General features: G+C 42.5%; 1 protein-coding gene across 1 annotated transcript; it reads right to left on the minus strand.

Annotated features, from left to right (window-relative positions):
* Positions 1 to 4,971: 4,971 nt before the first annotated feature.
* On the minus strand, positions 4,972 to 26,232 carry slc22a16 (solute carrier family 22 member 16). Its single transcript, XM_080791301.1, has 8 exons — positions 26,133 to 26,232; positions 25,000 to 25,479; positions 20,826 to 20,943; positions 18,375 to 18,942; positions 17,344 to 17,471; positions 12,947 to 13,056; positions 12,371 to 12,470; positions 4,972 to 6,764 (listed from the first exon to the last, which is right to left on the minus strand). Exons 1-8 carry the CDS (start codon positions 26,174 to 26,176, stop codon positions 6,570 to 6,572), a joined length of 1,743 nt encoding a protein of 580 aa, XP_080647427.1. The 5' UTR covers positions 26,177 to 26,232; the 3' UTR covers positions 4,972 to 6,569.
* Positions 26,233 to 27,027: the final 795 nt, after the last annotated feature.

Genomic DNA, 27,027 nt, shown 5'->3' on the forward strand with positions numbered 1-27,027 from the left:
CCGATGCCTCTGCTACAGTCAGTTCGCCGGTTCAAGTCCCATGTCATGACATCAAGGTGCTGGAGGACCATCGGGAGACGGTGCTCTCTCCCCCTGTTTCCTGAAAAGTAGCATTTGGGGGTTATGTTTGAAAGAACCCTGTCCACCTAAAGTTTTACAGATAAGAATTAGGTCAAACTTTTAAAAAGAAATAGCAATGCATTTTGGCCCATCATCTGACAGAATAGTCTGTGACTATATGAATTTGACAATGAAAAACTGCAAATTGCGGAAATTGAAAATTGCGGAAATTGCGGAAATTGAAAATTTGGGAAATTGGAAATTGCGGAAATTGAGGAAATTGCAAATTGCGGAAATTGCAAATTGCGGAAATTGCAAATTGCGGAAATTGCAAATTTGGGAAATTGCGGAAATTGCGGAAATTGCGGCAATTGGAAATTGCGGAAATTGCAAATTTGGGAAATTGAGGTGGCCCAAAACTTGGTTGGAAAGTCCCTCTTTTATGTCTGGCTTCCAGGCCAGTTGGAAAATGGCACACTGAGAGGTGGTAAGAGTATGTTAAATTGGACATTTTCATGGTAAAAGATTAGCTTGACAGGGTTCTTTCAGACATAAGCCCCAACCGTTACATCTCAGGAAACAGGGGGAGAGAGCACCGTCTCCCAATGGTCCTCCAGCACCTTGATGTCATGACATGGGACTTGAACCGGCCAACTGACTGTAGCAGAGGCAACGGGCCAAGCGCTCCACACCATTACGCCACAGCACCTTTGGGCATTCAGCAGATGTCTCCGGGTGCTTTTGAGTTTTTATTTTTTATTCTAGCCTTGAAAAGTTCAAATTACTGCAGCATTGAGCTGTAGGAGGAACTCCCGATGGTCCTCCAGCACCTTGATGTCATGACATGGGACTTGAACCGGCCAACTGACTGTAGCCGAGGCATCGGGCCAAGCGCTCCACACCATTACGCCACGGCACCTTTGGGCATTCAGCAGATGTCTCCGGGTGCTTTTGAGTTTTTATTTTTTATTCTAGCCTTGAAAGGTTCAAATTACTGCAGCATTGAGCTGTAGGAGGAACAGGCCTTGAACATGGAATGTCTGTACTGAAACCCTGATGATTAGACCACTGCACCATCAGTCAGACACTCTCAGGCAAAGTCTCCTGGTAATTTTGAAGTGATCTTTTGTTCGTTAGCCTTCAGTTAGTAAAGTTTAAATAACACAGCATCATATTAATCAGATCTTTCTTAGCGCTGTTGAGGTCTTCTTTTGTATGATGGTGTAACAGCCGGGAATCGAACCCTGGTCTCCCATGTGGAAAGCCAACATCTTAACCACTACGACAATTTGAGTTGTCCTCGTTTCTCATCATTTTGGACCATGGGCTATAGCCCATATCGTACGGCATACTATAGCACGCCGCTTTTCATCGTTTTTGAGGATTTGAAAATAATGAAAATATGAAATAAACGATGGGTTATAGCCCATGTCTCATTTAAACAGCCTTTTAGAATTTAGATTGACAGTGAAAATGTTCTTCAGGAGACTAGAACCCTGACTAGAACGATATGGGCTATAGCCCATGGTCCAAAATGATGAGAAACGAGGATACGTTTTTTTTTCTTCAAAATTTCAAAAAACATGGGCTATAACCCATCGTTTTTTTCATATTTTCATTATTTTCAAATCCTCAAAAATGATGAAAAACGGCGTGCTATAGTATGCCGTACGATATGGGCTATAGCCCATGGTCCAAAATGATGAGAAACGAGGATAACTCTAATTGTAGTAGTGGTTAAGATGTTGGCTTTCCACGTGGGAGACCAGGGTTCGATTCCCGGCTGTTACACTATCATACAAAAGAAGACCTCAACAGCGCTAAGAAAGATCTGATTAATATGAAGCTGTGTTATTTAAACTTTACTAACTGAAGGCTAACGAACAAAAGATCACTTCAAAATTACCAGGAGACTTTGCCTGAGAGTGTCTGACTGATGGTGCAGTGGTCTAATCATCAGGGTTTCAGTACAGACATTCCATGTTCAAGGCCTGTTCCTCCTACAGCTCAATGCTGCAGTAATTTGAACTTTTCAAGGCTAGAATAAAAAATAGAAACTCAAAAGCACCCGGAGACATCTGCTGAATGCCCAAAGGTGCCGTGGCGTAATGGTGTGGAGCGCTTGGCCCGATGCCTCTGCTACAGTCAGTTCGCCGGTTCAAGTCCCATGTCATGACATCAAGGTGCTGGAGGACCATCGGGAGTTCCTCCTACAGCTCAATGCTGCAGTAATTTGAACTTTTCAAGGCTAGAATAAAAAATAGAAACTCAAAAGCACCCGGAGACAGCTGCTGAATGCCCAAAGGTGCCGTGGCGTAATGGTGTGGAGCGCTTGGCCCGATGCCTCTGCTACAGTCAGTTCGCCGGTTCAAGTCCCATGTCATGACATCAAGGTGCTGGAGGACCATCGGGAGTTCCTCCTACAGCTCAATGCTGCAGTAATTTGAACTTTTCAAGGCTAGAATAAAAAATAGAAACTCAAAAGCACCCGGAGACATCTGCTGAATGCCCAAAGGTGCCGTGGCGTAATGGTGTGGAGCGCTTGGCCCGATGCCTCTGCTACAGTCAGTTCGCCGGTTCAAGTCCCATGTCATGACATCAAGGTGCTGGAGGACCATCAGGAGTTCCTCCTACAGCTCAATGCTGCAGTAATTTGAACTTTTCAAGGCTAGAATAAAAAATAGAAACTCAAAAGCACCCGGAGACAGCTGCTGAATGCCCAAAGGTGCCGTGGCGTAATGGTGTGGAGCGCTTGGCCCGATGCCTCTGCTACAGTCAGTTCGCCGGTTCAAGTCCCATGTCATGACATCAAGGTGCTGGAGGACCATCGGGAGTTCCTCCTACAGCTCAATGCTGCAGTAATTTGAACTTTTCAAGGCTAGAATAAAAAATAGAAACTCAAAAGCACCCGGAGACAGCTGCTGAATGCCCAAAGGTGCCGTGGCGTAATGGTGTGGAGCGCTTGGCCCGATGCCTCTGCTACAGTCAGTTCGCCGGTTCAAGTCCCATGTCATGACATCAAGGTGCTGGAGGACCATCGGGAGTTCCTCCTACAGCTCAATGCTGCAGTAATTTGAACTTTTCAAGGCTAGAATAAAAAATAGAAACTCAAAAGCACCCGGAGACATCTGCTGAATGCCCAAAGGTGCCGTGGCGTAATGGTGTGGAGCGCTTGGCCCGATGCCTCTGCTACAGTCAGTTCGCCGGTTCAAGTCCCATGTCATGACATCAAGGTGCTGGAGGACCATCGGGAGACGGTGCTCTCTCCCCCTGTTTCCTGAAAAGTAGCATTTGGGGGTTATGTTTGAAAGAACCCTGTCCACCTAAAGTTTTACAGATAAGAATTAGGTCAAACTTTTAAAAAGAAATAGCAATGCATTTTGGCCCATCATCTGACAGAATAGTCTGTGACTATATGAATTTGACAATGAAAAACTGCAAATTTGGGAAATTGGAAATTGCGGAAATTGAGGAAATTGCAAATTGCGGAAATTGCAAATTGTGGAAATTGCAAATTGCGGAAATTGCGGAAATTGCAAATTGCGGAAATTGCAAATTTGGGAAATTGGAAATTGCGGAAATTGAGGAAATTGCAAAGTGCAGGCCATACGTTATGGCCATACGATATGGGCTATATCCCATGGTCCAAAATGATGAGAAACGAGGATAACTTTTCTTTTTCAAAATTTCAAAAAACATGGGCTATAACCCATCGTTTTTTTCATTTTTTTTCAAATCCTCAAAAATGATGAAAAACGGCGTGCTATAGTATGCCGTACGATATGGGCTATAGCCCATATCCTCGCGGTGTATAGCGGTGTATGAGAATGGGTGTTGCGGAGGATGAGAGATTCCTCTCATCCTCCGCAACACCCAATGCATTCTCTATGGCAATAGCACAAACTTTGGCATGCTACTAGTCCTACATACTTACACCTAGCAACCCCATTCTAGCCTACTTAGGTTCATCTTACGGTGGACATGTTTGCCTGAAAAGGAATCTTTGAAATGTTTCATAGTTTAAGAAATATAGTGCTTTCAAATTTGAGAGATTTATAGGCAGATAGTGGAACTTCAAAAAATCACTTTCACCTAGAAACTCCATTGACACTTTGTAAAATTCAGCTTACTGTGGAGACACATGCTGGAACTTTTTACTTTGAAATGTTTTGTAGTTTCTGAGTTATTTAACTTAAAGCCCCAATGCATTGTCAATGGCAATAGCACAAAGTATTGTGCTACATACTTACACCTAGAAACCCCATTAAAACCTATTCAGGTTCATCTTACGGTGGACATGTTTGCCTGAAAAGGAATCTTTGAAGTGTTCCATAGTTTTAGAAATATAGTGCTTTCAAATTTGAGAAATGTATAATAGGGCTCAATGGCAGACATTGGCCAAAAAATCACTTTCACCTAGAAACTCCATTCACACTTTTTATAATTCAGCTTACTGTGGAGACACATGCTGGAACTTTTTACTTTGAAATGTTTTGTAGTTTCTGAGTTATTTAACTTAAGTGTTGGAAGCACTTGTTTCATTAACACATCGTGATGCTGCTTCCTGCATTAAGTGGTACACAGAGCCGTTGAGCGACTTCCGATGAGACCTCTGTACCAAACTCACTTTTAAAAATGATCATGGCATGGATTTTTTGTTGTTGCAGAAAGTAGCTCGTAACATGTCTACGGTGGATTTGTATGAAACAAACTAATTGCAGATTGAAAGAATAATTCAACTTTCAAGCTTTCCATACAACTGAAATGTTGGTGAGTTTAATGTTGTTCAATACAAGCAGATCAGACTTTTCTGTTTGGATGAATAGATCGTCAATGGTTGACGCGACAAAGAAATATGAAGAAACCAAGAAAATAAATGCACACGTATGTTGTTTTTTACGGAGCCCTGTAGTGGCCATGTTGAGAAAAAGAATGTATCTCGACCGGTCGAGATATTATCTTGACTGGTCGAGATAATATCTGGACCAGTCGCCCAACGGCTCTGTGTTGCACATAATGCAGGAAGCATCACAATGCGTTAATAACACAAGTGCTTATCTTGACCGGTCGAGATAAATTCTTTTTTCACCAGGGCTCCGTGGTTTTTCTTGGTTTTCATCATATTCTTTTCAGCATCGAAAATCATGGTCGAAAACCATGAAAAACGACAGACATACTTAATTTGTATTATTTTGTAACAATCTCCACAGTCCTTTAATGACTACAAAACCTTTGAACAATTGAATGCTGAGCACCATGGTTTGTTTTCAATACAGTTGCTTGTCTTCAGACTTGTCCTGCATTAGATACTATGCATCAGCTAGATAAGAAATGGCAAACTTAAAGTAATGTATTGATTAATCACAAAGAATGTGAATATATCCACATTTTGTTTTTATACGTCTTTGGTCCAAAGTATCCTTAAGGCACAGGTGACCCTCGAAACTTCAGCATATCCGTGACATAATTTGCTTCTTATTGAGCACCTACATTTTATACACATACTACACACACACACACACACACACACACACACACACACACACACACACTTTCAGGATGGAATAAGAATGTATGCAGCACTGAGTGAAAGAGGTACATATGGATAGCTTTTCAGCTCTGAACTATTGGTCACTTTGCAGATTGCAAAATGTCCAAAGCACTTTAATACAAAAAGTACTATAGATAATATAGTTTCACAGTGAAATACAAAAGGTAGATGCCCTGAGATCAAACAAAGAAAGAAAAGACAATCTAAATGCGAAAATGAAACCCCTCTGGAAACTGGAAATGGTATGCAATTAATTCTGTATATTTGCATTTACTGTATGTGTGCAACACATGTAACAAGCTAAATTAGAAAACTGTTCTCAAATGTAGCCAAATGGGTCAAGCTAAATTAAATTACGGATAACTTTGGCTAAGACATCTCTCACTTCATCGCCCCCCCCCCCCCCCCCTTCGAAACACAGATAGACAGACAAACCATGGATTGTCCATCTAATAAATTAGTTGATTTTGTTTGATTGACCATGCAGTGAGTAACACAAGGGTCTCCTCTGTTGCTACATCTGGACAGCCTTTCAGCCATAAACCATTAAGTCACTTTGCAGAATGCAAAATGTCCAAGCCACTGCAAAAAGACCATCTGAACTTCAGATCGAATTGTCGGATTTACCCCCCAACAGTTACTGTTGCGTATATCTAGTTTGCGTCCGAACATAGACTTGGTAACGCCCCGCCTGCCTCTGATTGGCCTACCGACACTGCCCGTCTTGACTGTCCTCCGAGAGGCAGGTGGGGCGTAACACGTTATCATGTTATGCTCGGACGCTAACTAGATACGGATACACGTTGTCGTTAGTGTTGTTACTGTTCTTTTTGCCACATTCCCTTTTCCGTCCTTTGCATTGCATTTCCTTCCGTTCTCTTTCTCGGTTCCTTTTTCTGCACAGTTTCTCTCTCCCCCTCTCTCTCTCTCTCTCTCTGTCTGTCTGTTGTGGTAGATTTCAGGCTTTGGCTTCTTGCTGGCTCAACACCAACCCATCCTCCGCGTCTTTGTGGTCCGGGGCCGAGCTCTTCATCTTGGGTTCCATACCGAGAGCTTCCGCCTCCTCCAAGGTGTTTGTCAGGGGCTTGCCCAGAGTCTCGGGCAACAGGAGAGTCAGAAGTCCAATGATGAACGCCAGGATTCCCACAATTAGCTATAGATGGGGTCAAAGGAGAGGAATTGCTGTTAAAAAGTATCATAATTTAAGTTTTCGTTTCATTTTTAACCCTAAGGTCACTATTCTGGGCATGTCATACTAGACAAAGATTTAACACAATTAAAGATCTACAAGCTCTCAATGTGACGTGTTGTTTTAAGCTTGTAGTAAGGATGTGACGGTTTGAAAAAAAACAAAACAACCCGGGATTTTGACCACTTGTGCGCAGTTGAGTAATTTGTTTTCCATAGTGGTGTAAAGACCATAATTTGGACAACAGAGTGACAGATTTAACACATTTGTCAATGCTCACACAAATGGAAACAAGCCATAGTGTTTTCTTGCCTACTTGGGATCAATTCTTTAAGCATTGTATTTGTATTAAACTGTACTGTATCTTACAAACTGTTTCAACAGTATTCAATTAAAACAAATGTTCTCAAACTTCTCAGTGAGTGCAAAATGCAAATGGACATGAAAACAAACTGTAAACATCCTGAAATACCAATACAATGCTGATGTATACTTAATCATCAATAAACAATTAACACATCGTGATCTGCACGTATCTGCACCAGGCCAGCTACAGTATATAGGGTCTGCTGAGCCTGAGTCCAAAACATATCGCCGTCGTGTTCAGTCCAGATGTGAGCAACTGTACCTACTGTTTAAAGCCCCTGGCCGCTTGACTTTTCGCTGACGAGAAAACCCTCTCAGTCCCTGTCGCGGGACCGTACCCAAGTTCCCTAAGCCCTATGTTCAGTTTGTTCACTCATTCCAAAACAGACCCTATGTTCCCTCCTATTTCCCCCCTGGTGGTGATTTGGGGTGGGTAGCATTATACTATAATGCTATTCCATAGTTCACCCTGCAGCAACATCATCATATTGCACATACCAAGTTACAGTTACATGACACTAATGGGGTCTAGTCTATCTACTTTGTTATAGCAAATGCTCCAACAACACAGAGAACCCCAGTGAACGTTGTTCGTGTATGTGTATGTGTATATATATATATATATATATGAAGTATACTGCACACCCATTCACCTTTGCAGCGAAGTGTCCCTTTCTCGGACTGCAACTGTACTTACTGTATAAGACCCATTTATTGAAATCCCAAACATGGAATATACTTGGACCATGCATTATGTGCCACATATAATGCCTGTCTCAGGACGGCCACCTGCCAGTATACAGTGGATAATTTCCCAGTCTTGCTGGGTAAGTTGGGTAACTATATCTAAATAATTTAACCCTGACATCCCAATTTTGGGCATGTCATTATAGGCTAAGAAGAAAGGACAACTGCTGTTCTACAAGGTCACAACATGCCGTAATGTGTTTTGAGCTTGTAGATCGGCTTTCCCCCAAAAATAAGTTTTGATAAGTGACTTTTAAAATGTGTAGCGCAATGGAATAGAGTAGACACTATGACACGTCAAGAGTCAATTAGTACTGCAGGCTATACATTTGTGTTCTGGTAATATCATTGATCACTTGTTTTGCATGTCCGTGGCAAAAATATAACTGTAATTTACAAGCTGGCATACAGTGATGCCCTGGGTGTTATTTGTGGTGGCGGCAATAATAATAATTTTAGTCTGAATATATGAAATCCTGTGTTGAGGCTTTAAACAAAATAGCACAGTGGCACTGGTACATATCTGAACTAATCTTCTCCTCCTACAGTGCCTGTCAACCACATTAATCCCGGACACTGGCATGCTTCAATGATGTTTTTCATACCAATCGTTGCATAAGCATCATGGATTTGTTATACACACCCACGTACACACCCATGGTACTGTGCCAAGAGAACTCACAAAAAACTCTACCGATGTTAACCTCAACCTCACCCTCTCCCACGGGGCAGCACACCTAAACCTAACTTTAACCCTCTCCAAACCCTTAACACACCCCTCACCAACCTTAATCCGGTCATTTTAACGCACCCCTCCTCACCAACCTTAATCCGGTGTCAGTCTGTCTCTGCCCCAAAAAGCAAGAATTTCAAACCCAAACCAGTCTCTTTCCTTTTGTTATTTTAATCCATTGGATGATATATGCCCCAATCTCTTAATTTAATTTTCTCTAGCACGGACATGGAGAAAACCAGTGCACCTCACGGGGCCAGAGGGCTGAGCAGAGCCTTCTATAGGCTCTAGGGCTGACAAATATTAGCCCCAATGTTGAGTAAATCAACGGAGGTGTGGCACCCCCAGGAGAGTGTGACCCAACTTAATGTGTTTTAAGAGTCCGTTTAATTATTGAATAATTTTGTTTTATGAAGGTTTACATTTAATACTGTGAATTAATTGCACTAGCAAAGTGTAACATGCAGGTGTAACAACAGGACGGAATGTTTGTTCTAGCCCAGGTTCTCTGGGGTCCTAATATAAGGAGCGCAGCTTCCGGTTCCCCTCAGTTACATTCTGGAAAGAAAAGTAACACGTCAAATCTTTTCATTGCTCCGTCTTTATCCCCGTTTATTCAGGTTCAGTTGTTAATGAGGTACTCAGCAGCCCTGAGACCCGTAACAGAGGCTTGTCATGTCAGCTGTCAATCACTCAACTCAATGAAGGCCAATGGAAGATGATTTGGGCCCATTTTGACCTATTTTGTTTTTCTTGCAACTATTTGATGCTGTTGCTTTAGATTCTACCAGCATATAAACCACAGGCACACCGTTTCATTCGACTATGAATGGGCCTTTTGCACCATGACACAGAGGGTATAAATGCATGTATACTCGTCATGTGAAAACTTTATATGCCTTATGCTCCAAGGGCTAACTGAGCTGAGGTCCACCTAAATGCTCCGGGGTATGCCCTATGCCCTAGGTACCAGGGTCAACTCACATAAGTTACCCGAACCTAAAAGTCTATGTACGTGACCTGCCTCGTCTAGAGGCGACACCCAGGACTACGTGAGCCATAGCCAGCTCCGCCACATCCAGGTTATAGAATCTTGCAAAAAAGTTGAAGGAGATGACCAACTTGCAACTGTACAGTACACACATGACACATCCTGTATCGAAACACCCTTGAATAGTGCCCAGGATGCTGCCATACCCTGCTCTACGCAGGGTATGGCAGCATCCTGTGTCCTCAGGCCTTCAGGAGGCTGCAACCCTGTGCTGGCATAAGCCAGTTGGATGGCCTCCACAATCCACCGGGAAAGCCGTACTTTAGTAATAGGTTTTCCTTTAGCTCCGGCAACCCATGTCACAAATACCCATACCCTTCCTGAAGGGAGATGTCTTGGTCATGTACAGTCTCAATATTTCATATCAATGGTCTTTTGTCAGGTGTGTGCTGTGAACAACAAGTGTGACTCAGCCTTTTTACACATTACCAAATTTAACCAGACAAGGAAGGTAATATATATATACAAGGAACACTGAAAATGTTTACTCTGGGAAATGCTCAGATTAAAAACCTATGGAAACAATAAAGTTCCTTTAAGGACTGTTCCGTGAGTGCTGGTATTCTCTTGTTTATCAGGTTCTTCCCAGGCCGTGCACACGCTAAAATGCTCAGAGACATTAAGATGAATTGCAGCTTCCTTGATTTTGATGCGTGGTGACAACGCCTACTGACTGGCAAACTGGCAAAAATTTCGGCCGGCGATTACAGACGAACGATACCAAAAGTCTGCCTGTGGTGTTTTAATCGGATAGGTCCAGAGATCATGTGTACCAATTTCTGTGATATTTGGACAAAATATGTAGGAGGAGGAGCAACAAGTGTGTTTTGGACAAAATACAAAATGGCGGAAAATCTATCCGGAAATGGGCATGGCCTATACGGTGAGATGCATCATGACCCAAGGAATCCAGTGTAAAATAAATGTAACCTATGGTTCAAGAGTTATAAGCCAAAACATAAAGTGGGCTGTTATAGCGCCAGCAACAATATAATTATAAGTTAATACATTTTAGTAATTATTATGAACCTATCATTATGATTATGAAGAGACGAAAAAAAAGACGAGACGACCTGTTTTGGGGGGAAATGGTGCCATCTAATGGCTAAAAGCGATTAGATGTGTGGCTTTTTTCAGCCAATATCATTGGGGGAAAAATTCTGTCTGTATTACACTTATTACACTATTATACATATTACACTATTACACTAATATACTTATTACACTATTACATTTGTTACACTTGCACTTTAGGGAACATAGGGTCTGTTTTGGAATGAGGGAACATAGGGCTTTGGGAACATAGGCATGTTCCCCCTGTCGCAGGGTAAACGAAACGTCATATAGCACATGGCTAACTTGAACCCGTGCCAGGGAGGAGGAGGAGGTAACTTTCTAATAATGGATTTAATAATTCCAAGTAGGTCTCTCCATTCATTGCTACGGTTGACATGCTGTGTTAATCTCGTCTCGCTGTCACTCGCTTTTAGTTTTGACTAACGCAAAGCAAAGCTACTGCTGCGCTGTGCAGGAGAGCCATTGAAGTTGAAGTAAATGTGCAACGAAATTCAGGCGGGACTAGCTGGAGTTTGAGAGTTGAGAGCTTGTAGATCTGTCTGTTTTTGCAGCGCCAGTGTCAGGGTAAAAAAATAAGAAATTACAGGCAGAGATGAACAAGTTGAACAGCCAAGCAACAGCAAGCTATGCTACTCTACGCTAACATCACTGCATGTGGGCTGCTGCTTGGCTGCTTGCGCCATGCTTGAAATAAATCGCGCCATGCCAAGCTGCCAAAAAATAAGAATAAAACGTTGTTTGTTTTTTTGAGGGGGCTAGTGAATCATGGTGTGTGTGATATGAAATGTCCAGTACCTCCCCAGTGACTCCCCCAGTGTCTGCCCAGTGCCTCCCCAGTGTCCGCCAAGTGCCTCCCCAGTGCCTCCCCAATGTCTCCCCAGTGGCTGCAGTTTCTCCCCAGTGCCTCCCCAGTGCCTGCACAGTGTCCCCCAGTGTCTCCAATAGCAATACAAGAGCAATAATACAAATTAATCTTAATAAATTAATCAAATTAATTAATTAATCAAAATTCTCGACGTGCGGCCTGTGGCCGCGTGCCAGAAGGTCCCCCCCCGCGCCCAGCACCATGCCAAAGCTTTTTCTTGCAGGAAACACTGCAGTATATTGTTTTTATTAAAGCTTTTGAAGGCTGCCTTGGAGCACCATCTAACAACTTTGTGCTTTAGTAGTCTTGAATGCCACTGCCCTGCTTTTTTCTCATTTTACAGTAAGTAAAGTTTGAGTGGTTAACCATCAGTCCCATTGTGCAAGATCACCCATAAGAAATGATAAATGGGCTCAGAGGAAATGGGAGTAGGATAATGAATATTATTGTATACTATTGAATAACACAACAGCAAGGTAACAGTAATCATCTGCCATGATGTGTTGTTGTTACACAAAGCTGAATGAATGAATGAATGAGTGTACCTGAGGAAGATAGTGATACTGCCACACAAAGCAGAATGAATGAATGAATGAACCTGAGGAAGATACTGCCACACAAAGCGGAATGAATGAATGTACATGAGGAAGATACTGCCACACAAAGCTGAATGAATGAATGTACCTGAGGAAGATACTGCCACACAAAGCGGAATGAATGAATGAATTTACCTGAGGAAGATACTGCCATACTTCAGACAGGTAGACGCAGAAGGGAGCGACCACACTGCCCACACGACACATCATACTGCCACTACCCACTGCCAGGGACCTGGTGAGATGAAAACAGATTACAGCGAGAGACTTTTACAATAGAATGCATTTGCACACGTATTGCTTTTCAGCGTTTGGATTTTAGCTTCATGTAACAGGTTGTAACAGTCAGTTGACATAATTATGCAATGCCAGTTGGTACCACAAGGTGGTGCTTCCCTTTGTTTTTCTGCTGCTCTTACAACAGAGCCGACTCCTCACTTCGCAAGAGACCCAAAACATTTATTTGGTGTGTCCCCGGGACCAAAATGTACAAGAATACATTATGAATGAATCACTTAAGCCTCAATTAAAAAATAGTGAAAATAGCATCTCATCTTGTGAGCTTGTAGATCTGCTACTTATTATATTTGGAAGAAAAGAAGATTTCTTTTCCTAATGAATAATTTTAGAAGAAACGTTATATTTATTTGCAAGAAAGTTACAAAAATAAATAAATGAATAGGCTAATGGACAGTCCCTTTAGTTCCTCACCTGATGATGGTAGGGTACAGTTCACAGCTGTACAGATAGATGAGGCCAAAAGCGATGGACACTGAAAACTTCCCCGTCATGCAGAGAACGATGGTCAGCACCTCAATGTCCTGCAACACACAATGACCAGAAACATCCATCAGCTGGCAGCGTTTATAAGCACTGGTTCGTAACGTGGGGTGCAGAGACCCCCAGGGGTCCTTGAACGGACTCCAAAGTGTCCCCAGCAAAACAGCCGAGTCCTAGTTTATTTTTTCTTAAACTATTTGAAGAAAATGTTGACAAATCTTCTCTTATTGGGATCCCTGAAGGTACAAAATCTGTTCAAACACAGATAAATAAATGGGGGTCCTTCACATAAAAATGTTTCAGAACCACTGGTTTATAAAAGTTGGATTGGATTTGGTAAACACCTTACTGTCCAATGTCTTGACCTACAGTATATGCTTGCCTTTGTATCCTCCATTAGGTATGTTTCAAGATCAACAAGCTATAACATGCCTTGACACTACAAATTATGAGCTTGTAGATGTCAATTTTAAGCAAAGATATTTAGTGTAGAGATAAAACCAAGGGGGCCCAATATAGAGCCCTGGGGGACTCCATTACTGTATATTGGGGTTAATTGGTTAAAATGCCCTAACATCTGCAACATTTCGGACACAATGAACTCACAAGGCACACATTTAAGAAAAAGGTCTGGATGTAAGCGTAAGACCCCATTTACACTGGCAGCCAAATCTAGCCTGAATCAGATCTGAGCCACATCCAGATTGGGATCCGATTAGTTTAAATGAGTCGTGTGACCTGTTGGACTCATTTAAACCAATCAGATTTCAATCTTGATGTGGCACAGATCTGATTCAGGGCAGCTAGATTTGTCTGCCAGTGTAAATGGTGCCTGAGAGTATTTTAGCCTCTGGCCTGATCCTGGGCCTCATCCAGTCCAGCTCTTGCCCCTGAATCACCCAGGGGCCCTCAGTGCCTCTGAGAACACCATTAAAGGTCAAGCAGAAAACAAGGGACAGAACTCTCCCTGTAGCAGCAGAATAAAGTGACACCATGTTCTTTCAGTGTCGGGAGTTTCAATCAGTGCGACATAAAACAATAAACCCCTGCTGGTTACTAAGGACAACAAAGTGGATTAATATACTCCGTTTGTTGACTTTTCCACTTGCCCCTCTCGTTGCCAGTCCATGCCGTGCTGCTAATTCACTTGGCAAGCAGTACGTCCATCCATGTGAAATAAGTGTGTGCTTCTGACACGCGAGAAGCGTGTGATTACCTAGCAAATCCCTACACTTCCACACCTGTACATGAGCATCCCGTACGGAAAAGCCGCATGGCCGAAAAGAGAGAGACAGACAGACAGACAGACAGACAGACAGAGACTAGCAGAGCAGAAGCGCTCAATGTTTTCACCATAATACGACTAAATATACAATAACTAAACACAAATCTCCCTTGAATTGGATTGCAATACTTTACAATTTCATTATAAAAAATTAAATGGGGGAACCCCTCAATCGGGGGCCCCCAGGCTGCAGCCCACCCTAGCCCAATGGTAAATCCAGGCCTTTAGTGTGTGTGTGCTCTTCTAACTGCCTACACATACCTGCAGGTCAGGACTATAACTCAGAGAGTGTTGTCATGACACAGCAGATACAGCCCTGAAGACGTTGCCAGCGCTGGTCAGTACAGTACACACACAGCACTTAAATGTCAAAATGGTACCCACTGACCCAGAATACTGGACAACTCACCCCGGTGCTTGCCCGTTTTATTTAGTTAGTATTATTTAGTATATGTAAGGTTTTGCCCACTCAAATGGTACCTCGTCAGATAATCCCCACATATCCTACAACAACTTCTGTGAACAGACTTCACTGTAGTAGCTTTTCATAAATTATATTTGTCCACAGCCGTCCACAGCCGTCTGCTGTCCAGCCTATCCCACCCCTCACTGGGGTTACCCTGACCCACACCTGCTCTATATTCCTACTCACAGCATGTATTTTTAGACCACTGGCCAGCCAAATCTGTGGTTTAGCGTGTTCGTGGTATTCACTGGACTGCGTCCACGAGGCCTGCTTTAGTTTGTCCACCTCAGACATTTGGAGACTGCAAAATTGTAAAAAACAACAGCTGGTAGAGTAGTATGGCTGGTATCTGGCGCCTGAATGTCCCCCAACAGGTCAATAAAAGTATCCATCCATGTCACTGAACTACAGTACATTCCTACCCGTGTCTACATACACAATACCTCAAATGCTGATGGCAGGTCTCTCATTGTTTTTCTTGTTTTTTGGCTTTTTTGCTTGTTTTTCAGAAAAATTAAAAAAAATTAAAACTTGAATGTTGCACCGTTCAGTAGAAATGTTGTTTGAGGACCAGTAAAAGGGATGACATTTTTATTTCTTTTTCTTAAATCTGCATCTGTGTATTTCATGCATAAGTTTCCTTGTGGCTCTGTAAAGCCAAGAATGGTGTTTCGTCGTGTGCACATTACACTGGGCTCATTACAACCTAGCCTTATCACATACACACTGAAAAGCAAACGTTCAGAGGAGGGGAAGAAAGCACATAAAGCACATGGACAGCAATTCAGTCACAGCTGAAAGCAGTCGAGAAAGATAGGCTGACGCAATAACAGGCTAAAAATACTCATCTAGAGCACAGTATATCAAAACTATCCGGAGCATGGAGTGGTCAGTGGTGGAGTGGTTATAATAGTTTTGGATCTTTCCATTTAAGTTTATGTTCGTTTTGACTTTTTTTATGGTCTGCCTCTATTGTACCATAGGTGTGAGTGCTGTAACACGCTCCAAGCTGTCAATATGAAACATTGTACAGTAGCCGATTTCTGCTGACAGTTTTGCTTTGCCAGACTATGTCAAACACGTCCCCACCCCCACAATCCTGTGAAACAACCTTAAATGTTTACAGAGGTATGGCACAGTTTTCCGAGATGAGATAGCAGGAGAGGTTAGGCAGCTGCATGATGTTGGTCATGTCGGGCAATAAAGGCCCCCAGACCCAGATCATTAACAAGTTTTAAATCCCTCTTAACCCATTTCTACAGAATGGCCTTTTTATCTCCTTGAATGACACTTATTAACGTTTTATTATTATTTCGACAAACAACAAAGAAGATTCCTCCAAAGTTTATTGACATTGAGGGGTAACCGAACTCTGCCAGATGGGGGCGGTATTGAGTTCCATCTGGGATCGCTCAGGGAATGGCTTTGAAACGGACCCACGCTGAGGTGTAACAATCGGCAGCTACGGACGGGATCTTGGCAAGCACCTGTTGCAATATTATCTCCCAGCACCTTAAAATTGGAAAATCGTATTCTATTCTTAAAATCAAGTGAGGACATGACCTACAAATCCAACACAATAGTGAGGGGGTTTTTTTGTTTGTGGAGTTTGTTTACTTTCCTGCTGGCGCAGCTACTGTGGGTCATGTAGAAGGGTCAATATGATTGGCAGACGGTTCCATCCAATCATAGCACTTACCCCCTTAGATAGCATTTCTGTAGACTTAGATAGCATTTGATACAGACTTATACCATGTTATGTAGACAGCACTTATGTAGTCATAGCACGTCATAGTACATATGTATAGCATAGTATAGTATATATGTAGTTTCATTATATAGATATTCCACTGTTACTTTCTTAGCTTACGCATGTTTCATGATAAATGCTTTTTATGTGATGTATTCCCATGCTTTTTTGTTCTTGCTTAATGTAAATCGCTCTGGATTAAGAGCGTCTGCTAAATGCCTAAATTGTAAATTGTAATCACCTACCAATTTAAGTAGATATAATACAAAAGAACACACCTGTGAGGGTCAATGTTTGACTGTCAAGGCTGGACATAGGCCCTCAAGATAGCAGTCTTCAGTGATTGTGCTACAGAGGTCCCAGATGGAAGTACCAAGTATGAAGCAAGCCTCCACAATCTGGCAGTCAGATTGGGGGGGGGGGGGGGTGCAAACAACACTACGCCTAAACAATTTGTGAGTGAGATGTAACAAGAGTCAAAGGTCATATTTGTTTGGATATTCATTATTGGCTCTTTAATTGCAACGGTCAGCATATGCTTGAATGTTATGTTTAGTCAGTTGGAGAGAGCGATTTAGGATTTGCAGAATAACATTTGGAAACTAATTTCGATGCAATTCAAATTATTTGGAAACACGGCTTGGCAATATTTGTAACCGGACTGGACCGCGTCAAAAGGCGATATTGGCGCCGAGTGAGTAAATATATCAACGAATCGACATGGTCATATTGCCCAGCCCTACACAAACATACAGTGCAAGGTGCACAAACACGTGTGTGCCGCACACGCACACACACACACACGCACACACACACAGTATACATACGGCAGGCACTACGATGATGAGCATGCAGGCCACCCCAGCTAGCAGGAGAGCAGGGGCACACGTCTTCTTCCTGCCTATTCGGTCCATGAAGAAACAGCCAACCAGATAGGCGGGAATCTCCACTGCACCTGGAAACAGCCAATTACAAGGACCGGGCGGGCAGATGTTACCATGGCAGTGGTATAGCAACACAGTGACATTCTATACAGGGGGACAGCTGGGGACGTTTGGCGTCTGACCTAAATGACCTAAATATTTCATAAGCCACAGTAGAACCATTGTGAACGGGCCAGGCGTGCTGTATATTTAGGATCCAGTTAAACATAGTTTTAAAAAGTGTAAACACGGGCCAAGCGAACAAGTAACAGGACCAAAGATAAATTAGGATACTTTAAACCCATTTAGGAAGGGAACCCCTTTTGTGGTTTTTACCATTTTACCTTTCAAGACGAGAACGCATCTTTTGTAATTTTTGAATAAACAGGATCTAAAAGGCATTTTTAGAATTGGCCTCAGTCCGAAATAGGTTCAAAATATATACATGGTCGGTTTCTACCCCAAGACACATGCAGTAACAATTCCTATTTATAGCAAGTATAAACTGTGGACACTGGAAAAGCTGTCAAAAACGAAACTGTCAACATTTCCTGTCTCAGTTCAATGAGTTCATATTGCCTTACGTGTGTGTGTGTGAGATAGATACTAGATAGATGATAGATGGATAGATAGACACACGTTTTTTTGGAACATTGTGGGGAAAATGTCTGCCTGTAATGACAAAACAGGTACAGTATGCCAGGTTGAAAGTGGTTAAACTTTGGAGCCATAGTTATTTTAATAACTATTAATCAACTAGGTAGGCAGGCTGACTGGTTGCAAAACTAGAAATTTTAATCCCCAATTTGTGTCTTATGCACACCTGATCGTCTCAGAGACGGGTGCGTAGGCAGGGATTAATGTATAATTAATAAAAATACGTGTGGGCACACTCACACTCACACGCACACACACACACACACACCAACACCCACCTGCCAGGAAGAGGTTGACGTACTGGTTCCCTCCGAGGTTGACGGAGCCCAGGGAGAAGACGTAGTAACCCAGACTGCCGATGAACCAGATGGCCCAGACGGTGCAGGTGCGACCGGCCATCCTCCAGCTGCCAAACAGGTCCAGGATGGACAGCTTCTTCTCGGGCTTGGCCTGGTCTCCACCGTCCGCCGTCTTCTCCAGCAGGGCCTTGTTGGCGCCCTGGTCCCCCGGCTCGTCCAGGAGATCCTCCGCCTTCAGACTGCTCTCCAGGCCGTTGCAGCGGGCGATGGCGTCAATCAGCTCCTGGGTCTCCCGGAGGCGGCCCTTGGTCATGAGGTAGAACGGCGTCTCCGGGAACTTCCAGCAGAAGAGCAGGAAGGGCGAGGTGCAGACGGAGAGGATAATCTGGTAGATCCACCAGACGCGCACCAGGTAGCCGGTCAGCGCCACCACCATGATGCCCACGGCAAAGGCCGCGTGCACGTGCATGGAGGTCCACGTGCGCACCTTGATGCCGGTGAACTCCGTCACGTAAACAAACGCCACCACCAGGTAGCCACTGGAAACCTTTTCCCATGGGAGGAAAAGAGACAGAGAGGAGGTGTAGAGGTCAGTTTAACTTCTCAACTTGCACGAAAAACATTCCTTGGGCTAAATTCGGCCATTGCCCAAATGTCCCAAATTGTGATGAAATTTGGGCACATTTGTGATGCCGTTTTTAGCCCAAGGAGTGTTTCGTGCAAAATCAATGCTTAGAATGGATTCAGAATCATGAAAACCCCCTAGTTTGACACATCACATGCTATACTTAAAGCATAATGAAATTTAGAAAATGTTGCCATATATATATATATATATATATATATATATATATAAAAAATGGTGGCCATATGGATTTGGCCACTGTGGCCCGAAGGTCACCTAAATCATTAGAGCATGCCCTGGGCTACATCTGTGCGAACTTTGGTGCATTTAGACAAATTAGCGCGAAATATCCCTAAGCTCCTCAGCTAACAGGCAGGGAGACAGATGTTTTCGCACTTATCCTGTGTGTGTGCGTGTGTGTGTGTGTGTGTGTGTGTGTGTGTGTGTGTGTGTGTGTGTGTGTGTGTGTGTGTGTGTGTGTGTGAGAGAGAGAGAGACACCAACAGGGAGGGGATCATTAACGTGTCTGTACAAAATGTGTCCGTGGCAAGACCTTAGTGTCAAATCTTTGATAAAGAATTGAGACAGATTGACCATTTCTTGCCATGAAAGAAAAGAAAATGTTTGGCCCTACTTTTCAAAGTAGTATGTTGTATTTATGTAGCTAAACGTAAATGTTTAATTAAATTGTGAGAACAACATACAGTATCAGCCCATCTACAATTCCCTAAAGGAAATGTATGTATTCAATTCAGTCTGACCGCTGACCAGAAGCAGGGATAAAACATATCCCCACCAGCCATAAAGATTTATCCCGCAGCAAATTAAACCCCGGTGGTGCACACGTGTGTGTTCTCAAGAGTGTCTATGTGAAAAACAACAGCTGTTTAGAGAGGGGAGGTGGGGGGGGGCAGTGGAAACAGAGCCAAGAGATAGGGTGAAGCAGTGGAACAACTGTAGATCTACGAAGGAACTTATATCCACAACTCTTTCTTTTTGCATCAATGTTGTTCATGGATTAATGACCAAAGTTGCCGCAGTGCAAATTAAGATTCACGTTTGTTTCATCGTTATACTTAAATGTCTGTGAGAGTGGCCCGCTGCTCCGTGCAGTTCCTTTGCTCAAAGTCTGACCATTATAAGCTTTATATTTTATTGAATCGCAGTGGTGAGTACATTTTGGCATTTGTAAGTTAAAGATATGTTTATGAAGTGCAACCTTTATAGAGGGCTACTGAAAAAGGCACAATGAAATGTGTTATGGTGAAATATGGTGTTCCAGCATACAATAAGGTCAGACTGAAGAGGCCCTTTGTCCATCAGTCGACTTTGAGGCTTAATCAGGAGTTTGGTCAGGACTAGACTGAGCTATGGACATTGCTCTTGTCTATATGATTTTAATATGTAACTTTGTTTTCTGTCAAATGTGAGTATATGTGTTGCATAGAAGGCCGCTGGGTCGCAATACAAATGTCAGTACGAGCTGACAATAAAGTGATATACTGTATCATATTTAAAGAGTCAGATGGCAGATCGTGGAGCATCTCAATGGTTCCCTGAAGCCAACAGCAAACAAGACGTTTAAAGAATCTGATTATGTCATCATCACCACATCTGGTCTATGTTTATCATGCATAGAGTGTTGTCACAACTCTCTTTAGACAGCTCTGCCTTCCCTCATACCTCTCACACATGTTTTCAATTTGTCATTTTCTCTCCTGGTGTCAACCGTGTCCCCTGGCCTACATCACATGTATGTACACACACACACACACACACACACTCATAAAACACAAGTTACTCACCATGGCAAGGAGGAAACGTAGCACTACAAACATGTAGTAGTCTCCACTGAAAGCCACACATACCCCAAATGCAAACTGACACAGACTGGTGATATTAAGAATCCTCACACGACCAACCCTGAGAGACAGACAGACGGACGGACAGACAGACAGACAGACAATATACAGACAGAGTGAGTACAGTTTTTTTAGGCTGACATGTTTTCAATCCATTGAACAATTCACTGTTTTATGCTACATTTGTATTTGGAGTGGAACATTTGAGCGCCAATGGCAAACCAAAGGAAATCATATACTTCTTGCCACCAGTGAGGCGAGGGCAGTTCTGCAAGCAAGTGCGATATCGTAGCAATATCGTAGAATGCATCCAGTCTGCAAGGACCTTTAGTGATTTTTGTTTTTGTCAAAAATAAATAAATAATAACAATAGTAATGTGAAAATTAAAGCATCATATTCATATTCTGATATCATTCATTGCTATAGTGTGTTCAATAACAGGGTTGCCACATCTCTCCAGATCTGATGGAAATACATTTTCAGGTGAGTTGCAAATGTTCAAACAATCAGCTTCAATTTTATACTAAATTGGACCTGGAAAGTGTTCCAGGTCCATAAAATTGAAGCTGATGAATAGATTCTCTCTACCGATTGGATGAAATTGGCAACCCAGATGAAAATGAATTGGTAATTAATATGGATTTCTTTGCTTTGCCACGTGACTCACATGGCAATGAAGATGAAGCATTTTGGAGGAGAGAGAAAGGAGTTGCCCCTCAAGACAATGGCTGCGGTTACATGAGGGCTTTTTCATTCAGAATGAAAACTTCAGAATGAATTAATTCAGAAGTAATGTTTTTTGCTGCGTGTTTACATGGGAAAGGTCATTCCGAATTAGTGTTTACATGGACAATACTTTTAAATCCCATTATTTCATTCCACATCAGGTTTGGGGCTGGGAAGACTTCTGATTGGATAGGGGGCGGGCGATAGTGGTGGAAAGTACATTTACTTTAGTACTAAAGTACAATTTTGAGGTATTTCTACTTTACTTTCCAATTGTTTTACTTTTACTACACTACATTTCAGTAAAACAAAATAATAATAATAGAAAAACACTTTTATGCCGTATTACTTTACATTTGATTTATCCTGTAGCCTATGAGAGGTTTCAAATATAATTTCTTAATATAATTAATCGCAAAACAAGAGCATAATATAGCCATACCAATTACATGGAAACAAGCATGCACAGAAAGACCAGAATGAACTTTAATCCGAATGAGTGTTTACATGAGTCCACATTGTTTCAATAGGATTTAAAAATGGAATAAACCGGTCAGTTACATCAGATCTAAGTTTAAATCAGATTGACCATTTTCATTCAGATTTAAGTTTTTGTAGGTGTTTACATGAGAACTTTTAATAGGATTTAACTTTTATTCTGAATGAAAAGGGGATTTAACTGTCCATGTAAACGTAGCCAGTGACAGAGCAGCCCGGATAGCTGGTGTAGCCATCTGGGCACCTAGGCTGCTAATGCCGCCTGACAGCAACACAGATCCCAGAGACCGTTGTTGCGTGTCACTCCCCATTTCCTGTCAGTCTACCGTTTCTAATAATAAAGTATATATAAAAATAGTAACACTGTCTGTGGTCGCAAAGACAAACGAGCACTGTCTGTGGTCGCAAAGACAAACGAGCACTGTCTGTGGTCGCAAAGACAAACCAAATGCTAGAAACTGATTCTGATTTTCTTGAATGTATCCATCTTGTCTGTGTCGCCACTTGCTTTATGCTTTGAAATGTGTCCAATGTATGAGCTAGGAAATGTTGCTCTGTATTACCAAACATTGGCCTTTTCTCAATAACTGTACATTTGTCTGCACTGTGTGTTCTTGTGAACTTATCAAGCATCAGTCACAGCCTGATATGTCCCAATTCAAAAGTTTGGAAATAGACTAGGTCAGTCCAAGACTCAAGATTTGTATTGTTACAGGTGTTTGTGTGCCAGCATGACATTAAAAAAGGTACAGGAGCTGTGATACTGGCAGACAACACCTAAAACACAACCAGAAACACAATGGTTGCTGTGAAAAGGGTCCATTGTCATCAGTGTGACAATGCTTAAGCGATGCAATTGTACTTGATCAGTCATGGAATGTTTGTAATATAATATCCATTCACACCAGTTTAATCGCGTTAACTCATGGCCATGAACAGCTACAATGTAATTGACATCGGATATTTATTGTAATTTGTACAAAATAAATACCCTCCCCATGCAATACAAAAAGTCCATGTAGCAATGAACAGAGTGATTACAACATAGATTTACTGATGCTGAAGACGTGCTTGCTTAAGAGGAAGTTAAAGCATAAAATATGATCGTAAAGAAATGTGGCAGATATACAGTACTGAATGTATAAGTGTTGCCCAAAAATATAGCAGGCTACCTTCCCCAACTACTGCTTTAAAAAAACTGAAACGTCATATAATGAAACGGTCATAGTTGTAATGTACACATACAACTTCTGTAGAAGTATACGAGGCAGACTGCGCATTAGTCTGACATCCCGTTAGTCCAACAGACTACTTAGCCAGTTAAATGCCTATTCATACTCCAGTTTTAGGTGATAAGGTGACCACCGAAACGATGGTTAGTAAAAACAGAGATGTGTGGGGTGAGCGGCTTATCACCTTATCACCTAAAACTGGAGTATGAATAGGCCTTAAGACTCACCCAGTGGCTTCCGTGTGCAGTTATGGTATTGGATAGTATTAGTAATGTGTCAGACTAATGAGCCAAAGATGCTTGAAGGCACTGTGTTGGAAAGTGGCACCTGCATGGGCATTTGACCAAGCGACAGTAGCCTATTTGGCAAGAGTGGAGAGATAATGTGTTATTATGTGGATTATGTCAGCTAGCTAACCCAGCGTCAGAGGCTGTTTAGCCAGCACAGTCCATTACTGCCATACTGTGTATATCCTTTCACCACCTGTTACGGCTGTAGGAATGTGGGTCTGTGACTGTTATGTGTCCGTGTTTGTATGTGTGCGTGCCCATCTTCTGTTCGTCTTCCGCAGATCCTACCCCACAGCGATTGGTGGGTAGCTTTCCCGACCAAGCTCCATGCACCATCATTAGATCACTGCTCCTCATCCCGCGGGGACCAACTAGCTGACAGCACAAAGCCATCCTGAGAACTTCATTCATGGCCACTGTCATTATTCAGTTAACCTCTGGCTAGAGTAGACAGTGTGCCCACCGTGCAGTGAATAATAGAGTGCCTATAAATTGCTTCTTTGATTAGATATTCTATTTGTTAAAGTTGCTACTTATCCTCAAAGTGCATATCGCATTGTGATCCAGGGCAGGTAGTATTAAGTAAGTAGTTTCCATAGTAATATATTTCACTGTATGTCATCACCAGGTAGTTAAGCAGTCCAACTCTAACCTTCTATAACCCTAAACACTCAATACGCGTGTTTTCACTTACTGGCAGATTGACAGTTCTCTCACACTAGTTTTGTTGCACCTCCTTAGGGCAGGCCAATATGAATTTACCATATGATTTTTTTGTTTTGCCCATAGCTGCACAGCTCTCTACCCAGAATCAATCTGTGTCAGCAAGAGTCACTTAATAAACACCTGTATGAGTGTTCAGGCCAGGGTTTTATACATTCTAATGTAGGGCTGCACCTCTCAGCTGTTGACATTGAAAGAGCAAGAGAGAAAGAGGGGGATATGAGAGCATAAAATTGACCCATCCCCCAGTGTCAAGTGCTCCCATCCAGCTGTTTAGCTACGGCCAGTCGCCAGGGTGTTCCACTTTTGAACTGTATTAACCCACACATAGGCAACATATGGCCCGGCCAAGTAACCATAAATAATGCAATTTATCAGTGACCTATGGAGTGGTGCATATCAGATATTGTATGAAATACTGTAAAAGTTTATACGGAATTGATGTGGATTCATTTATGTATCTGTAATCTTTGCATAACCTCATAGTACAACGACCAGAGTGATATAGTACAGAAGCATACAGCTGTAGGCCTATACAAAAGTTTGTTTAAATTAAATTGTATGTGTGTGGCGTGTGGTCCCTTATTCACTCATTGGAAATAAATGCTGTCCACCCGTGACTTAACGGTTTATAATTTAAACACTACCTGTCAGCGATGTCCCCAAACAGCAGTGCACCGACCAGCACGCCGAGCATGAAGGTGGGCTGGCATAGCTTTGCCAGCCATTCCCTCTCACACACCAAGTCCCAGTCCGTCACAATGCTTTGGTATACTTCACTGTGGTCGAACGTAAAGTCCTCATCGCAAGCTTTCACCGTTTTATTGCCATCAAAGTCTAGCGTGAAGTCCGAGGGTGCGATGCGCAACGCGCGTCGGCAGCGACTTAATTCCCAGTGGTCGCCGTTGGCCGTCTGAACGACGATGGGGCCGCTTTTGCCATCTTTGAAATGCGGCAGGACCTCTTGCAGACTCGAAGCCGTAATGTTTCCATACAGGACGTCGGTGATGTTCTCGGGCGCACCGCACACAAAGTTTGGCGTCTCCACCAGAAACACTGACGCAAGATAATGGATCCCACAGGCAATGGCTTGGAAGACGACTGCAAAGTACAAACACGCTTGGAACCTAGAAAGGAGCGGAAAATAACCTTTCAATCAAGCAGTTGATGGAAAACAGACGAACAGGCAGTGCTCTGCTAGTGCAGTACTTAGTCACTCCAGTACAAATGTGGTCGCTTTGCAACAAGACTGCATCTGATCTGCATGATAGCATGTGTAAACACATTCTTGCATAGCCTACAAAATCAAACATTTTCTTCCGATTATCCCCCCCCACATAAATAATAACTGATGTAGTGATACTACAGCATTATTCCAAGTTCAAACAAGCTTATCTTCGTACACAAATAGTCGAAAAGGGGCGAGCCTCGTAGAAATCAAGAAATCAACAAACTTCCACCGACTATTAAACTACTATGGCGAACTAATATTCCAGAGGAGATTAAAAGAAAAACTATTATAGCAGGAATGATTTATTCTTTTAAAATGTGGATATCTAAAAATGCCATCATTCTTGGAAAGGGAGATTCAGTGGAAAGTGGGGAAAGGAAAAACATGTGGTGGTAGCCCTAGAATGGCTCTTGTTGTTACATACTATATGTAACAACTTAAGAGCCATTCTAGGCTAATGTGGTGGGTGCCGACCTCGATCATTATATAAGATACAATCAATATTAACTATGTAGCTCTTGACAAAAAATAATAAAATATTTGGAGTACCTTTTAAAATGTCCAAGCTCATCGAATATTCGCTCAACGGTCATGGTTCTGATGGTGGGTTCAACGCGCGTCTCACTTGAATAGCGGGTTTCTAAGTGAACGGATACTGCCTAAAATGTTTGGCTTTCTGGGAGGAGGGGCGCGCGCGCGTGCACACACACACACACACACACACACACACACACTGTCACTGTCACAGACACACTCACACGAAACTGTTGTCCAGAATGTCCACTCTGCATGGCCTGCCCTGAAGTCATGCCACACGAGCAGGGGTGTCAACACTCAACTCCGAGAGTGCAGAAAATGAAATGGTCTGGTAACGGTCCATTTGGTCCCATTTCTACAGTCTCGTTGTTTTATTTAACGTTGAAGGTAGGCCTGTACACTGCCGGGTTATAACCCGGCAGGTGCGACGCAATTCGATGTAGGCTATGGTCATTTTTTTATGATGTAGGCCTATAAATATTTTGTATACACATGCAGGCCTACCAATGTTTGTACATGGACTGGAAATAAGCAGTGATTTTACAGTTTGGGGGGGAAAAGTATATTGTAGTTGTTGCCACACGATGGCGCTTCCACTTCGTGAGACGGTGAGCTGAGGGGGTGAGCTGAGATCACTGCATTTTTTTTAAACAAATCTTTATAACAGAGCTTACTGCATACTTTTCTATTTTTCAATTAACAAATCTTTATAACAGCGCTCACTGCATGCTTTTATTTTTATTTTGTATGAACAAATCTTTATAACAGAGCTGCATGCAGAACTGCATGCTTCAGTCTGACAAGTTTCTCAAACTATTTTGGCTTCAGTACCCCTTTCCCTGGTTTCTGAATCCAGGCAAGAGTATACCCTATACTCTTTTTATATAATTTTATAGTAAAAATAAAA

Source organism: Protomyctophum bolini (genome assembly GCF_963924005.1).
Source record: "Protomyctophum bolini genome assembly, chromosome: 19".
Classification (NCBI taxonomy): domain Eukaryota; kingdom Metazoa; phylum Chordata; class Actinopteri; order Myctophiformes; family Myctophidae; genus Protomyctophum; species Protomyctophum bolini.